Raw genomic sequence first — 17,390 nt, 5'->3', positions numbered from 1 at the left:
GGAGTACAGTATAACCATTAAAAAGAATGAAGTAGCTCTAACTGTTCTATCATGAAAGAGTTCCATCATCGTGTTCAGTGGAAAAAGCAACTTACAGAACAACATGTGTAATGTAAAACCATTTATGTAAAAAAACATACATATATATCCATGTGGTTGAAAGTTTGGAAGGAGATTCACCAATATCTGAGGAGGGGATGGAGAAAAGGGAATTTTTACTTTTTGCCTTATACCTGCCTATGATATTTAAAATATTTTTACTATAAGTATGACTCGGCTTGGAAAGAAAGAAAGATGAAAACCTAGGAAAAGACAATAAGTGCAAAAAGATATACATAGGAAAATAAAATGGATATTTATATTTTCCATTATGCTATTTTAAAATCTACTATGTCTAGAATTTTATATCATGGGACTTATTATATACGTTTTCAAATAAAGGAAATTTTCTAAGTAAAATTCTGAAAAAGGTAAATTTCGTTTCTTAAGAAAGAGGATTGAACCACCTATAGCCCTGGTATTTTGATAACTGGGTTGGTCTAATTTTAATTCTCTTATGTCTTCATGAATAAATGAATTAAAACTTCTATCCCTAACATTAAATCCCAGTGAGTAGAAATTAATATTAAAGGAGAAGATATTTAGGCTTGATACATGTTTTGTTATTTCAGGTAAAAATACAGCTAAGTGCAGTGTCTTAGTTCACACTACCATTATAACAAATATACGCTGGGTGGCTTTGGCAGCAAATATTTATTTCTCACAGTTCTGGAGGCTGGAAGTCTAAGATCAAAGTGCTGGTGGATCCAATGTCTGATGAGAGCCCACTTTCCAATTTGCAGACTAATGCCTCTTCGCTGTGTCCTCACGCGGCAGAAAGCAAAGAGAGAGGAAGCAAGCTCTCTTATCTCTTCTGAGAAGGGCACCAGTGCCATCCTGAGGACTCCACCCTCATGACCTACTCACCTCTCAAAGGCCCCGTCTCCAAATGCCATCACAAGGTGGATGAGTTTCATCATATTGATTTAGGGGTGGGGTGGGGATGAACTTTCAGTCCATAGCAGGCAGGATAATTTCTCCCTTGGCATAATAAGGGAGAAATATAATATAAATTTCTTATTTGGAGGGAAAGGAAATCATCCTTGTGATAGTGAGGCATGTTTGACTTCAAATAGGTGAGGACAAAATTAACCAGAAGGTAAGAATCCCTCTTATGCTCAGAACCACAGTTTACCCTACCCCAGCCACTGCTGCCTCTACCCACCTCACGCCAACCTCTTGTGGAACCGTCCCAGTTACTGAGATCAAAGTTATCTCTTTTCAGATTCTCTCTGTAGAGCCTTTGGAAGAGGGAGCCACACTAAACTTTATTTTGATAATCAACCCTGCAACATTTCTTAGACAAAAGTAAAGGAAATGCATGGAGTTTGTTTATTCTATGGGAAGAAATAGGAAATTCTGGAAATGGCTGGGAGAGGGAAGGGAGTGGCCTCTGTAGATGGAGTTAGGACAGCTAGAAGCAAGGGGAGGACAGAAAAGGAGTTAGAAAAAAAGAAATATTTTCATGTGCTGCCTGTTTTTTTCACTCTCAACTGAGTGTACTTCAATACAATTTGATGCTAACCACTCAGATTTAGCATCAGATGCCACAGGTTTAGGGCTTAGTGTCACAAGACTTCTTTTACAGATACCAGGCACAAGTACGATCTCTAGGCTACCCACACTTCTGACCAACTGAGTGCAAATTCAGGGGTACCCCTGACCCCCCTCAGGTTCAATAATTCTCTAGAAATACTCACAGAACCCAGGAAAATGGTGTACTTACAATTAGAGTTTCATTTTAAAAGATCCTCATAGGGCAAGTCCTGGAAGGAAGCACAAAACTTCCATGTCCTCTCCCTGGAAAGGGGGTGGGGAGGGGCGCATGGCACAGGGCATGTCACCCTCCTTTACATGAATGTGCTCACTAATTAGGAAGCTACACTGAGCTTTGGTGTCCAGAGTTTTAGGGGGGGATTGTCATGCAGGCATGACTGATTAAGTCACTGAACATGTGATTGAACTCCATCTCCAGCCTCCTTCCCCGCCCAGGAGTTTGGACAGCTAACATCCCAACCCCCTTACGTGTGCTTGGTCTTTTTGATGACTAGTCCAATTCCGAAGCTACCTAGGATCCCCACCATGAATGCCTCATTACCATGAAAAAGACTTCTATCACTCAGGGAATTCTAAGAGTTTTTGAAACTCTGTACCAGGAATCAGAGACAAAGATCAGATATATTCTTTGTAATATCACAACTCTGAGGGTCTGGGAACTGAGGACCACCTAAGTCAGGAGGCTGGATTCCAGGGAATGAAGTAGCAGGATCATCCTCACCCTAGAAGTTTTGGGACAAATACCCAAGCCTTTCAGTTGAGTTAATGTAAACTAGTGGACAAGAAGAAATAGCATGCTTCAGATGACAATGAAACAGCTAGAGAAATACGAAAGCTGTTTCCCCTTCACACCCCACCCCACCTCCTCAAAGAGTAACACGAGCCCTCTGCCACCACTGAGGTCACTTGTACCACCAGCACTGCTGCTATGGAAAAGGGACTTGTCACCTAGGTGGGCTAAATTAGTCCTCCAATTAAAATGGCTTGTCTTCTGCCCATGTTCCTATCATTTAAAATTGAGGTGATTCAGCAAGTGATTTCCTGACTTGGAATAATTTTGGGTAACATGGAGCCTTGTAAATTGGGGAGAATATTATAACAAGATTCCTGTCAGGTTGCCACAATGAAAGTTTTCTGTTACCTCTGAAAACTCTAGAGTGTATGTTACATGTAAGACCCAGGTTAGATTTACATAGTTATCCCATCTGACATGAAAGTGTAACAAAAAATAGCCTTTGAAGTGCACGTGCTCAAGAGCAGGGGTGCTATGATGGCAACCGCCATGACAGCAACTTTCCTAATAAAATACCAAGAACACTGGCAGTCTGGAGCCTGCTCCTACTGGCTCCAGTGAATTTAACTGCCAACTTCACGCTTGGAAATATCACATTGGAACTTTAAAATTGCTCACAGTGAGGGTATTTTTAGTAACAGAAATTGGCAAATGCTACAAATCAGTGTTTTGTTATTTGTTTTTAAGTGGTTTACCAGCACCCCCCTGCTAACATTATTCTTTTGTTAACAAATTTAAATTGTCCTACTGAAAAGGGAAAGTCCTGTATAATTCAGGATACTAAGGTAGGTGTAAGAGAAATTCTTAACTCACAGACCTGATATGGGGCCTCATCTTGATTTTTGTACACTCATTCATTGCTATTAGCATTGTCAGTTGATAAGCCCCATTTAAGAAAGCAACAGGGCAGTTGACTAAACTTACTGTGGTAATCATTTCATGATGTATGTAAGTTAAATAATTATGTTGTACGACTTAAACTTATTCAATGCTGTATGTCAATTATGTTTCAATAAAACTAGAAGATAATTAATTTTTAAAAAGAAAAAAGAAAGCAACAGGCGGAGTTCCCATCGTGGCTCAGTGGTTAATGAATCCGACTAGGAACCATGAGGTTGCTGGTTTGATTCCTGGCCTTGCTCAGTGGGTTAAGGATCCAGCATTGCCGTGAGCTGTGGTGTAGGTTGCAGACACGGCTTGGATCCCATGTTGCCGTGGCTGTGGTGTAGGCCGGCAGCTGCAGGTCCCCAGCCTGGGAACCTCCATATGCCAAGGGAGTGGCCCAATAAATGGCAAAAAAAAAAAAAAAAAGCAACAGGCAATCCTTAACAAGAGTCACGGGAGTGAGGAAGAAAGATTCTGTGCAAAGAATAGCTAATAGTGCCCACTCCCTTCTCCCATCCTTTTCAAATTGCTGGTGACCTTATGCAGACTACCGGATACTTCTTCAGCAAAGACGGGTTTATTGGGGAACAGTGGAGAATTGCAATTCAGGTCTGCAACTATGGCGAGCTACATGCAAGTCCCCGCAGAACAAGGGGAGGAGAGCGCTTTTATAGATAGGAGATTAGGAAGGCTATAGTAAACAAAGGATCCATGGCTTTTGGTTGGCTGAGTCCTTGCCAGGAAAGATGAGTCTTCTTCCTGTGGTGACAGGGTATGAGACTCCCCCTTCTGGTCTCCTAAGTCTATTGAATTGAGGTTTCTGTTGATTAATTTTTCACACTGTTCGCTCCTAACGTGAGCACCAATGCCTGGCTAGAGGCCCCTCTGGCTTCCTTTAGGCTACTTTAAGACTCTTGGCTTTGACCCACACCCACTCATGTGTGGCACTGTGGTTTTCTGCAACATGAAGTATTTATAAAAGATTTCGTGCTCACATGTGGGACAGTCTTGTCCATTGCTGAGGTCTGTTCCAGTGTCTAAGCAGCAAAGGAAGAAATGGCTTGTAACTGTGACTCCTTTGTCTCTGCATGAAATATTTCCTCTTCTCTCATACTAATTCATTTTTTCCCTTTATCTTGTCTTTACATGGCTTATAAATCTTCACTTTCTAACTAGAAAGCAAGGATAGTAACTTTATAAATGTAATACTGCATGCTGTGTAATAATAAGAAGAGAAAAAAAAAAAAAACAAGAAGAGGGGGAGGATAACAAAGGATATGGAGAACAGAGAGAGAAAGAAGGAAAGATTTTTGTAGAACTACCCAGAAGTTCCTCTGAGTTCAGTTTCCTAGTAAACTGTTTCTAGATTTAAGCAAGTGCGTATACATAAATAAATAGAAAACCTGGTGACTTTGAGTCCTAATGATCCTCTGTTAGCTACTTTAAAGTTGTTTGTTTTTGCTTTTTTAGGGCCACACTTGTGGCATATGGAGGTTCCCAGGCTAGGGGTCTAATTGGAGCTACAGCTGCCAGCCTTTGCCACAGCTTCAGCAACACCAGATCTGAGCCTCATCTGCAACCTACACCACAGCTCACGGCAATGCCAGATCCTTAACCCACTGAGGCCAGGGATGGAACCCGCAAACTCATGGCTCCTAGTCAGATTCATTTCTGCTGCACCATGATGGGAACTCCCTACTTTAATGATATTTTTTAAAAATTGAAATTTTTTACCTATATTAGAGCAATAGAAAAAGGTTTGAGCCTATTAATAAGGAATTATTGAATTCATCTGGATTAGGTTAAAGATAAAATAATACATGCTCAAACAGTAAGCAGACTGGCACTTGATTAAAAATATGTAGGGCTTATTTTGAAAGTAATATATAAACAAAAACTACACCTATACATGTTTCCATTACTATATTTTTACAGTTTTTTATTCATAGCTACTGTGTATTAATGCATCAAGTAACTACATGAAGGGAAACTAAAACTCACATCTCCTGCTATTCTGATTTGTGATGATGATAAAGAACTTTGGAAGCTCAGCAAGTCAATGAATTAGCCTACAGGGACTTTCTTCTGTACAAGTCTGTATTATACGGGGACTGTTTTCTTCAGGGTTTTTTTTCCCCCTAGATGTTAAATTTCCTTACGAACTAATTGTATAATTGCATTACATGAATTAGCATAGGAGGGAAATAGTATATAATTAGGTTGTTTCTGAAAAAGATTATCTGACAATGCAGTAAGCGACCAACTAAAGCACTGCCAAGTTTATAATTTAAGCAAATCAAACTTGCTTTAGATCTGCAATATTTAAATATTTAAAATTACCTGGGAATTCACTTAAGAGGCCATATATTTTCACTTAAAAGTTGGTTTAGGTTTTACCAACTAAAGAGCTTAAATTTAGAAGGAGCATTGGACATGTCACTTATTTCTTGATCCTGCCCAGGAGCTAGAAGGTTCTTTTATTTACGGACGAATAAATTAATTCAATAGCGAAGATTTCACATTTCTCTCCAACATCTTCTTCTTCGTCTTTAAATAGTCCCACCTGCTGCATAAAGTTCTCCTGCCAGAGACTTAATCGGAACAAGAGCTGCGACCTAGGCGGCAACGCAGCAACGGGAGAGCCTTGAACCCACAGTACCATAGCAGCAACTCCTTCTGCAACACCTTCAAAGTTCTTGGTCGAACTAACTGGCTTTATAAAATAAAGCTTAACTTCACAGAAAAGTCCCTTTGGTTTCCCTTCCCTTTGCCTCAAAGCCACTGATAATCGCAGGGGAGTATCTACCAGCTTCAACCACTTGAAAATGAATTCCGGGACTCCAAAAGGTAAGTGCGCAGGAAACCTCAGAGCCGAGGGGTGGGGCCAGAAGGCGGGACTATCCGGGCCAGGCCTGGCCGGCGGAAGCGGAACTAGGTTACGTCATTTCCGTCTGCGGCGTTACAGAAAGCGCAAGTGGAGACCAGGCCTGCTGCGATTGGTAAGTGAAGGGACTAGTGTCACCTCCCCCTTAGCCGCTGTCTTTCCGCATTGACCTTCTGGTGTGAGCCTCCCCTGGCTCGATGTATTGAAGGCTCCTGGCCTTGAGGTCCGAGCTTGTGCAGCCCTCGTAATGACGTTTCGTTTCTCCGAGGCGCCCATTGGATCCCAAACTGTCGTTGATGGTCTTGCCCGGGTGCGAGCCCCTCCCCGCGTTCCCTCTCGCCCTCGGGTAGCCCGCGTCACTCTGGTGGGAGAGCGCTCCCTGCCTGTTCTTCTCGCTCGCGGTGCCCCGAGACCCTGCAGAGACACTGTCTCGTCCACTTTCAGGTTAAGGGGAAATACGCCTTACCTTACCTTACCTTTTTTTCTGGACTTTTCTCCTACACGAGCCGCGAAATGGTTTTCCTTTTCATTTGGAAAAGGGCAAAAGAGTGTTTAAGGAGGAGGCTAGTGGTTGTTTTCCCTCTTCCACTCTAGGTATAAAGGACCACAGAAAAAAAGGAAAAACAAAATTACAAAACTGATAAAGATTATGAAACACATTTGGTTTGGGCTTTTTTTTTTCTATTTTCTTTATTAAAGTATAGTTGACTTTAAATGTGCCAATTTTTGCTGTACAGCAAAGTGACCCAGTCATACACGTATTTACTGTCCTTTTCTAATACTGTTTACCATCATGTTCTATCCCAAGTGATTGGATATAGCTCCCTGTGCTGTACAATAGGACCTCATTGCTCATCTATTCTAAATATATGTTTGCACCTACTAAGCCCAAACTACCCATCCATCCCACTCCCTCACCTCTCTCTCTTGGAAACCACTAGTATCTTTTCTAAGGAAACACATTTGTTTATTCAGTAAAAGTAGGGAACACAAAATGGGGGATAAAAGTTCTGTTCTCAGCAAATTACTAGTTTTAATACTGTTTTCCAGCTTTTGAAAAAATTGGAACTGTTGCCAAAATTCTGCCTCGTCGGCAGAACCGAAAGTGCAGAGACAGAGTTTTGGGTAGAAGAGAAAAAATTAGCTTTTATTGCTTTGCCAGGCAGAGGGGGCCTCAGCAGCGTAATAATGCCTGTGCCCTACATGGGGAAGAATTGAGGGGAGTTTTATAGTAAAAAGGAGAAAAATAGGTTTTTGGATAGGAATCAGGACTGGGGCAAACATGCATGCTTCTTCTTTGGGGGAATCTTAGTTATCAAAGCTAGAGTCAGGAGATCTTGGCATGATCCTGGTGGTGGTCTTCTGGGTTATTGCCTAGAATAACACTACTTGCGAAAAGGGCATATTGATCAGAGATTAGAACAAACTAGGGAAGGTCCTGAAAAACATGTGCTAGTAATCTTTAACTCACAGGCAATTGTGCTTAGCAGTGCCTAATCTTTAGCTTATGAGTGATTGTGTTTAGGGTGCAATTAAGCCAAGGAGAAGGACGAGGAAAGACTCTCAGCTGTTCAGTTTTAAAGTGTTCATTTCTAAAAGAAGTGTAAGAAATATAACTTTTCTCTTAGGTATATAAGATGCCTGTGTTGTTATCTGTATCTCTTGAGAGGGAAACAGGATCCAGCCCCAAGGCTGTACTATTGTTTGACTTTTCCTCCCTTGTCTTTGCATCCCCTCCATTCCCAATTAGCAACTGTTTAAACCTGTCCCTAGGAACTCAGAGAAGGTCATGGAGGCTAAATGAGGCCTGTTTCCCAAGAAAAAGAAATGGGGGACACAGAAAGGCTTTTGTGTCCGGTAGCCCCACAGGGCCCTGCTCTATTACATCCCCCCCCCCCTTTCTTTGCTACACTTCTATCTTGAGGAGAACAGGTGTTGGGCAAGAAAGACAATAATCATTTTGGATAGAGATGTTAATCAAAAACTTGGCAAAGGAGCTCGATTTTAGGGGGACTTAGTTTTAAATCCTGCTTCTCTTTTATCTTTCCCCAAGTCTTCCACGGAATGGGGTGATGACTGCTCTGGCTACTTCCTGCTAAAATGGGGCTTAGTCCTGCCTCAATTTGGGGAATAGACACCAAATTAGAAATATTCTAGGGTTCCAAGTCCTGGATCTGAATCTTGTATGATTAAGAGCTCAATCCCTTGACCATTCTGGTGCAAAAGACCAGTTGAAGTAGGAGGAGTGACGTCTGGAACTTTAGTAGACAAAAATGTCTCATTCCCTGAGGAATTAAGGAAAATTAGCCCCAAACCCATTCTGAAACTGTCACTTTGGGGAGACTTATAGCCGGGTAGCCAGTTGTCTACTTTAGTCTAAGTAGGTTTTTAACTTCCAGTATGGTATTGACATATACACAACAGGAGCTATTGGTCATTATGTATTTCCTTTTTCACTGCTAATGTCTGCTCTAAAGCAATTTCATTGTCTAGAAAATTTAATAGTTACAAGAGGTTATCTTGAAACAATGAGGCTGCAGCTACCAGCTGCCAGCAGTCATTGCTTTAAGAATGGCTAGTGGCGGAGTTTCCGTCACGGCTCAGTGGTTAATGAATCCGACTAGGAACCATGAGGTTGCGAGTTTGATCCCCGGCCTTGTTCAGTGGGTTAAGGATCCTGCATTGCCGTGAGCTGTGGTGTGGGTTGCAGACGCGGCTCAGATCCTGAGTTGCTGTGGCTCTGGTGTAGGCCAGCGGCTACGGCTCTGATTCAACCCCTAGCCTGGGAACCTCCATGTGCCATGGGAGTGGCCCAAGAAATGGCAAAAAGACAAAAAAAAAAAAAGGAATGGCTAGTGGCATCCCAAGTCTGACACAGCTCAGAAAGCTCAAGTTCCCAGCAATGCCAGGACTTGCCTGAAATCACGATCCTAATGCTGTCTAGCATTACTTTGGATGTATTAGCTACTCCATTTTTAAATAGTATTTTCCTTGATTGACAAGGCAGATATCACTGTTAATGATTTTAGTGCTTTTCTAAATACGAGGAGATGCAAGAACTGTGCTCATAAAATATTTTCCTGAAAATATCTATCTGAAGACCTGTTCTGCCAGTTTTTAGCACATGGTGTCTCACTCTTGATTTCTGCTCTGAGCTCTTTCATGGGGTGTTGAAAGTCAGCAGCCACAGCAATCTGTGTAGAGACAGATGGCAAGTGCCAGTCTTCAGTTCACAGGGCTCTCCCATTTGACCATAGTTTTGGGAGGCATTTCATGACCATTTTGTTCCATAGTGCTAGGAATACTCATTCCCAGGGCTGGCAAAGATTTTGTTGATAGGCTACTCAATGTGCTATTACTGGAATAGGCCTTATTACAGTAGCCATAAGTCTCTGGACCACCTGTCTTACTAGTTTGTTATGGTCCAGGAAGATATTCCCTCTTATTGTATATTCCCACTTTTAGAGTTACACTATTACAATCATTGATCTGGTAAAGAACCATATATTTGATTAACAGCTTCACGTTATTTGGTAATACGAGAAACAATAATCTTGTAAAATAGGCAAATATAAACAATATAGCTAATAGAGTTACAAGTAAATACTTAAGCCAATAGCTTCCTGCATCAAACCAGTTTTAGATGTTGTTGTCAAGACTAGGGAGCAGGTCGCTTAAAGCAGCATAGGACTTCAGAATTCAGTAGGCTAGTAGCCTGGTTACTATCATTTAAAAATCTGTTGAGTGAATTTCCTTAAGGCTTTGATATGGCTGATTACAGATTCCAATCCCATTGACTACAAAAATAGACAAATGCTAAGTTGTCATACTAGGGGAATACAAATTTCTTGACCCGTTGGGATCGTACCAATGGTAGATTGGTTGGGGTCATCTTTTAAGTTGTTATATATATGACCTTGAGTCTGCAGGAGTCCTAGAATACATCTTCCTATCCATCCTGGTGGAAGCCAAGGCCATAAATTAATACCACAAATCCACTGAATTCCATTAGGTGCGACCCAGTGAGTCTCCAGTTGCTGACCCATTCTGTTCCACAACAGCCACTATCTCTAAGGGTAATAACATGTAGGCACTGTTCATAAGGCACCCAGCCTGATTTGTTAGGGTTAACTAGGCTAGGCTGATCATTCCTAGTATTATTTAATTGTCCTCAACACAGGAGCCTTTAAACTTAAATGGCCAAAATCTGGTGTTAATCACTAAATCCATCTCACAAGTGTGGGAGGTTCCCTTCTAATAAACAGGAGGTTGCAGTTGTTGATACTTGTTCTATGAGTTTGAGTGACCCTAAAGGAAAATTCATATTTCTGGTCAGGGTCAGAGCAGGTAATATTAATTGACCATATAAGAAAATTCCACTCTTGGAGTTCCCGTCATGGTGCAGTGATTAACGAATCCGACTAGGAACCATGAGGTTGCGGGTTCGATACCTGGCCTTGCTCAGTGGGTTAAGGATCTGGCATTGCCTTGAGCTGTGGTATAGGTCACAGATGTGGCTTGGATCCCACGTTGCTATGGCTCTGGCGTAGGCCAGTGGCTCCAGCTCCGATTAGACCCCTAGCCTGGGAACCTCCATATGGTGCGGGAAGCAGCCCTAGAAAAGGCAAAAAGACAAAAAAAATAAAAAATAAAGAAAATTCCACCCAGTAATAAAATAGATTTCCTCGGGGGTTATTCAATCAAAGGCTTGGAGAGGAGAAATCCATTAAGGTAATCCAGGAGTACTAGACACAGGTAATTGGCCACAAACCCAACAATTAGATTGGTTTGTAAATTAGTTTAGGATGGTGCTCCTGATGAAAAACATTTGATTCATATGCAAACGTTCAAGAGGTCAAGAAATCATCATACAATCAGGTCCAGCATCTTGGGCCACCTGTCTACTTCTGATGCCATCTTCTTGTCCTGGCATGTTTTTCGCTCCATGTGAGCATGATTTTGTCAGCAGTCCTCTCTATAGACCAGTCCAGTGTAGGGACCTAGTTCAGCATTATGGTCTGAAAATCAGGAACTTGTATTTTTCAAAAAGTGCTTTCTATAGATCTTCCTGAAGAGGAAGCATTTTTGCAAAGGCATCAGAGTAAAGCCATTAACTACTCATAATGATAAAAGACTTAAGGCACACTTAAGATCTGATTACAATGTAACTGACAAATTTGGTTACTGTTGAGGCATCATACTCTGTAATCTGGGAGGCTTATCACTCATTTGATAATGCTCTCCGTGTATTTTCCTAGTCAATTTAATTACCCCCCGCCTCTGGTCCATCCCAAAGTTTAGCTAAAGTCATAAACTTAATTAGAATTTTATAGGAAGTTCATTAAAAACATTTGGATGGAAAGAATTATAGGCCACTGTGGATAATACTCTTCCCAAAGTTACAAGAGATCTCAAAAGCAAATACAGATCACTAAAGGCAAAAAACTTCATATAACTGTTGTCAAAAGTAGCATTTTAAGAAGACTTTGTTCTTGCAGAGAAAAGCCAAATTCAAGTTTTGCACTAGCTTACTTTTTTTTTTTTTGTCTTTTTGCCTTTTCTGGGGCTGCACCCACGGTATATGGAGACTCCCAGGCTAGGGGTCTAATCAGAGCTGGAGCTGCCAGCCTACACCAGAGCCACAGCAACTCAGGATCCGAGCCGCGTCTGCTACCTACACCACAGCTGACGGCAATGCCGGGGATCAAACCCACAACCTCATGGCTCCTGCTTGGATTTGTTAACCACTGAGCCATGACTCTGCACCAGCTTACTTTTAAAATTAATTTACTCAGTTAAATTTATTTTAAACTTAATCCTGACGATGCACAAAATTATTTTCTCATTGTCCACTTCCCACAATCGTTCCATTACTTTCTGTATCCATATTAGTCTGTCCCTTATTTTTCCATCCAAAACAAGCTGCAAGATCGACTTACTTTCTTTTCCCTTAATAAAATGCAATTCTGTTCCTCATTCCTTTTTTACTGAAAATACACATCCTACTTTTCTAAAGCAATCATGGACTGTCTTTTATAATTTCTAAAAACATTTGCTTTTCTGGTAGAAAACATCTCAGGGTGGCACTGAACATATTGATTAATAGTCCTAAATACCTTTAGTTTCTCTGTTTAGTAAATGGTTTCAGTGTCTCATTTGACTTCTGTTAAACCTAGGTACAATAAGGTTTTATACTTAATGTTGGTAACTCTAAAGACATTTCTATATTCATTAGATCAACAAACTTTAATTCTAATAAAAGATATTAGTTTAATATTGAATATTTCCTGGTTCATGTGAAATTAATTAAAATCAATTCTGGCCAGTTAGTTTCCTTTCATATTTTGAGAATTTATGTATGTGCTTAATTTCCTCTAAGCTAATTAAGTAGGACTCATTTACATTTAATTTTTGATAATACCGTCCCAAAGTTAAGGCATATATGATGCACATACAAACACAGAGATCTCATAGCTTCAATTTCTAAGCTTAGTTATAAGTCAGTATTACAGATAAAGCTCACTAGTTTATAACTATGTTTTGAAGACTTCTTTCCCCATTTTTTTTCTTCTTCAGTCTCAGGAATTAGAGAGGTCTAGATAAGATAAGCATTCCTGAGAGCCCAGGTCTCAAGGCACATGGCGAGAAAAGAAAGTTCTAGAAGGAGATTTATTCCCTCAAAGAATTCTGAGAAGAATTTTCTAAAGCTTGCTTTTGTTTGTTTGCTTGTTTTAAACTGTATATGGAAAAGAACCAGTTTTGGAAATTTCAAAAGAGTCTCACCCAAACCAGTTTTCTTTGGAGTCTAAAGAATATTGTGGCCATACAGTGTTTAAATATTTTTTTCTATCTTAGCCTCTTTCCAGTCAGAATTCACCCAAGAGGGCTCTGCAGTGGAACAGAAGCAGAATTTCCTATTTCATAAGGCAGAATGGCCATCACAAATGACAACACAGAACATAAAGTACAAATAACATAGGCATGGTCATCTTAATCAGACAATCCCTTAAATTCAAGATTGTAGTCTTTCAGAAAACCTACAGAGACACAGAACCAACCAGATCCAAGTAATAATAAACAGTAAATGGAAATATCTTGAGTCTTCAAAGGTTTCAAAGGGAGGAAAAGAGGCCAGCCTGAGAGAAGAAGGGAAGGGAAAAAGGTCAACAAAATCTCTTGGCCCTTACCCAGTCGGGGCACTCCTGCCAGTTGTCCACATCAGGAGGAGACCAGGGACCAAAGGGTCTCAGTTGTGGCCACTGGGTCTGGTCCATCGGCAGGCAAACTGGTCCTCAGTTACCTCAAGTGGTCTGAGTGTCAGTCAGGGCAAAGAAGGGATATCCCACTGGAGTTGGAATTCTGGAAAGATTTTTTTCTGTTTCTTTCCAAGCTAGCTTTCTCTAATAACTGCATATGCAATAAAAGAGCCCATTTTGACTATTTTAAGATCAATTTTTCACCCTTTAATACTCAATTAAGTAGATACTTGCAAATATAAGTTTTATACATTATAAATCTGGCCAAGGTGTTATTATGAGGCTGGCTTTCCGGTGCTCCTCATTTTTCTCTTTGAGACTCCCATTTCCCATTTTAAAATCGAATTTGTCAGGGATAAAGTTTACTAATGACATTGTGTGGTGGCCCAGTGCTGCTTGAGAGCTTAATTCCTCTAGGTTTTAGTCCAGAGTTACTTCACCTCTCTTTTATGTGTCTTGGGTCTCCCAGTGGCATCTAGGACACCACAGGTGCTCAGATCGCTGAAATGGCCAGTTCTTATTCGCGTCCCTGGTTGCGCAGGTTTTAATTAATGTGTGGGTTTCGCCCTTTGAAACACAAAGACATATGTATGTGTATATATATATTTTTAAATATTATTTTCCATCATGGCCTATTCCAGGAGATTTGATATAGTTCCCTGTGCTATACAGTAGGACCCTATTGTCCATCCATTCTAGATGTAACAGTTTGTATCTACTAACCCCAAACTCCCAGTCCACCCCACTCCTCCCTTCCTCCTTGGCAACTGTTCTCCATGTCTGTGAGTCTGTTTCTGTTTTCGTATATAGGTTTATTTGTGCCATATTATAGATTCCATATGTAAGTGATATATGGTATTTGTGCTTTTTTTTTTTTTTTTTCTTTGTCTTTTTAGAGCTGCACTCGAGGCATATGGAAGGTCCCAGGCTAGGAGTCGAATCAGACCTGTAGCCACCAGCCTACACCACAGCCACAGCCACACCAGATTCGAGCCGTGTCTGTGACCTACACAACAGCTCACGGCAATGTTGGATCCTTAACCCACTGAACAAGGCAAGTGATCGAACCTGTATCCTCATGGATGCCAGTCAGATTCTGCTGAGCCACGACAGGAACTTCTGTGGTTTTCTTTTTGGCTTACTTCACTTAGTATAATTTCTAGTTGGATCTATGTTTCTGCAAATGGCATTATTTCATTCTTTTTTATGTTTAATAGTATTCCATTGTGTATTTGTACCACATCTTAATCCATTCATCTGTCAATGGACATTTAGATTTTTTTACATGTCTTGGTTATTGTGAATAGTGCTGCAACAAACAAGGGATGCACATATCTTTTTGAATTATAATTTTGTTCAGATATATACCCAAGAGTGGAATTGCTGGATCATATGGTGGTTTCATATTTAGTTTTCTGAGGAACCTCCATACTGTTTTCCAACAGTGGTTTACCAATTTATATTCCTACCAACAATGTAGGAGGGTTCCCTTTTCTCTATGTATTTTTATAATTCTGTTTAATTATTGCCCTGATTCTATGGTTATTTGTGAATAACCACATAATGGTGTCCTGTATGTTGACCAGTGAAAAAGGACATGGACAGAAAAACAAAGAGAAAAACCATCAAGTTTCAAAATTCAGTAGAATTTTTCTATTTTCCTTCCTATTTTAAAATTAAAATTCTGCTATATTTTTAGTTATGATAAATCTCAGATAGAAAATCTATCCTCTGTATTTATCTCTTTTAATGATAAAAGTAGTGACAGTGTCTTTAAAAATTATTAAACCTCATTATCACACTATTCACAAAGAAAACATTTTTTTTCCCTGAAGTGATCTAAAATAAACAAACTGTACTTTGTTCCTTCTCCACCTGCTGGCCAGAAAGAGTATATCTCAAAATACTACCCTTTCATCAGAATTAACAAATCTTTTAAGTATCAGATATCATTCCCAACTATTATTTATGCTAAAAGTTATTTATAAATTACTAGCTTCTTATCAGATATATGATTTGCAAATATTTTCTCCCATTCATTATTAGTATACAGAAGTGCAACCTATTTTCCTATGTTTCATATCCTGCAACTTCACTGAATTCATTTATTAGTTCTTACAGTTTTTTTTATGGAGTCTTTAGAGTTTTCTATGTATAATATGTCACCTGTAAATAGTGACAGTATTACTTCTTCCTTTCCAATTTTGATACCTTTTTTTTTTCTTTTCTGCCTAAATGCTATGGCTAGGACTTCCAATATTATGTTGGATAAAAGCAGTGATTGTGGACATACTTGTGTTGTTCCTATCTTTAATGAAATGCTTTCAGAATTTAACTATTGAGTATGATGTTAACTGCAAGCTTGTCATGTATGACCTTTATAGTAGACTCTTGGCATTGATTAGAGAATTGATTGTGTCACGAGACATGTTTCTACAATATTTTCTTAGCCTCTGCTAAAAACTCCATGTTGTCCTGCTTTACTTAATCCCATCTTCCTGCTTGAAAAACAGTCACAGTGCTGGTAAACGACTTAAGCTTAAGAACAAAGACCTAAAGGCATAAGGTATTCATAGGGTCAGCTGAATGAGGACATAATGCGTTGGTCCAGGCAAGCCGGACGTGTGCAGATTGGCACGCCGTTTGCACAAGCATGATGTGTCTTCTAAGGAATAAGAGAAAGAGGAACCTCATGGCCAAGTGGTTTTTGCTCAGTCGTTAGCAGAATATGCATTAGTAAAGAGAACTGAGGTGCAAACCTAAGCACTCTGGGTTGCTGCAGATAGGCATGCTCTCTGCAGAAGCACAATGGTGATTCTCTAGATGCTATGCATAGATAGCTGATGCCAAGCTTCCTCAAATGCTAATGATTGTTATGTGCCTAAAGGTCAGAGTAAAAGCTTAACCATCTACCAGCTAAGTGACTTTTAAAATAATAAAAGAACTTATAAAATAATAAACCCTATTTCCTCCACGCACAGCCCCCTCCTCACTTGATGTCTTTCTAAAGAGCACAGTAAAAGCAGTGTGGTTTCTTGAGGCAGTGCTCTTGGTCCCTGAGACCTTGAGTCCCCCGGTTCCCACCTTTACTTAAGATAAGTGTCTCTGTGTCTTGTTTTATGTTAACTTTTTTCCTTAAGTTTCACAGCACCCGTTCTTCAGCCCCATCCTGCTGAGCTGGTCTTGGCAGATTGATTTTTGTATGTTGAACCATCTTTGCATTCCAGGAATAGATTCAACGTATTCATCGTGTATAATCTTTTTAATGTGCTGCTGACTTCTGTTTGCTAGTATTTTGTTGAAGATTTTTATGTCAGTGTTCATAGGGATATTTGTCTATAGTTTTCTTTTCCTGTAGTCTTTGTTTGGCTTTGGTATCAGGGTAATGCTGGCCTCATTGAATGAATTTGGAATCATACCGTCCTTTTAAAATTTTTTGGAAAAGCTTGAGAAGGATTGGTATTGGTTCTTCTTTAGATGTTAGGTAAAATTCAAACATTTAAAGTGAAGCAATCAGAAGTAATGTCCCCACTTTCATTTTTTATTTTAGTAATGTGAGTCATCTCTCTTTTTTTTCTTAGTTCTCTAGCCAATTTTGTAGAGCTTTTCATAGAACTTGTTTTGGTTTTGTTGATTTACTCAATTGTTTCTCTATTCTCTCTTTTATTTCTGGTCTAATCTCCTTCCTTCTGTAAGCTTTGGGTTTAGTTTGTTTTTCTTTTACTACTTCCTTAAATTATAAGGTTGTTTATTTGAGATCTTTCTTATTCTTTAATGTAAGCATGTATAAGTATAAATTTCTCCTTTAACACTGCTTTTGCTGCATTCCAGATGTTTTGGTATGTTGTGCTTTAATTTGCATTTATCTCCAGTTATGTTTTTGTTTCCATGCGATTTCTTCTTTGATCCATTGGTT

At 39.8% G+C, this 17,390-nt stretch overlaps 1 protein-coding gene across 3 annotated transcripts in view; it reads left to right on the top strand.

Moving 5' to 3' along the window:
* The first annotated feature begins 669 nt into the window (after positions 1-669).
* Positions 670-17,390, top strand: part of C11H11orf65 (chromosome 11 C11orf65 homolog) — an 80,619-nt gene continuing 63,898 nt past the window's right edge. The window contains exons 1-2 of one of the 3 annotated variants that reach the window (XM_047753328.1): positions 670-1,001; positions 5,892-6,181. In XM_047753328.1, coding sequence (XP_047609284.1) covers positions 6,160-6,181 — 22 coding nt within the window. In that variant the 5' untranslated portion in view covers positions 670-1,001; positions 5,892-6,159. Of the gene's footprint in view, positions 1,002-5,030; positions 6,182-6,282; positions 6,334-17,390 lie in introns of those variants that run through there. The other 2 variants (XM_047753330.1, XM_047753329.1) reach the window with 2 other exon arrangements.

This window comes from Phacochoerus africanus, chromosome 11, assembly GCF_016906955.1.
Source record: "Phacochoerus africanus isolate WHEZ1 chromosome 11, ROS_Pafr_v1, whole genome shotgun sequence".
NCBI classification, from domain to species: Eukaryota; Metazoa; Chordata; class Mammalia; order Artiodactyla; family Suidae; genus Phacochoerus; species Phacochoerus africanus.
This window is presented reverse-complemented; position numbering and strand designations above follow the sequence as displayed.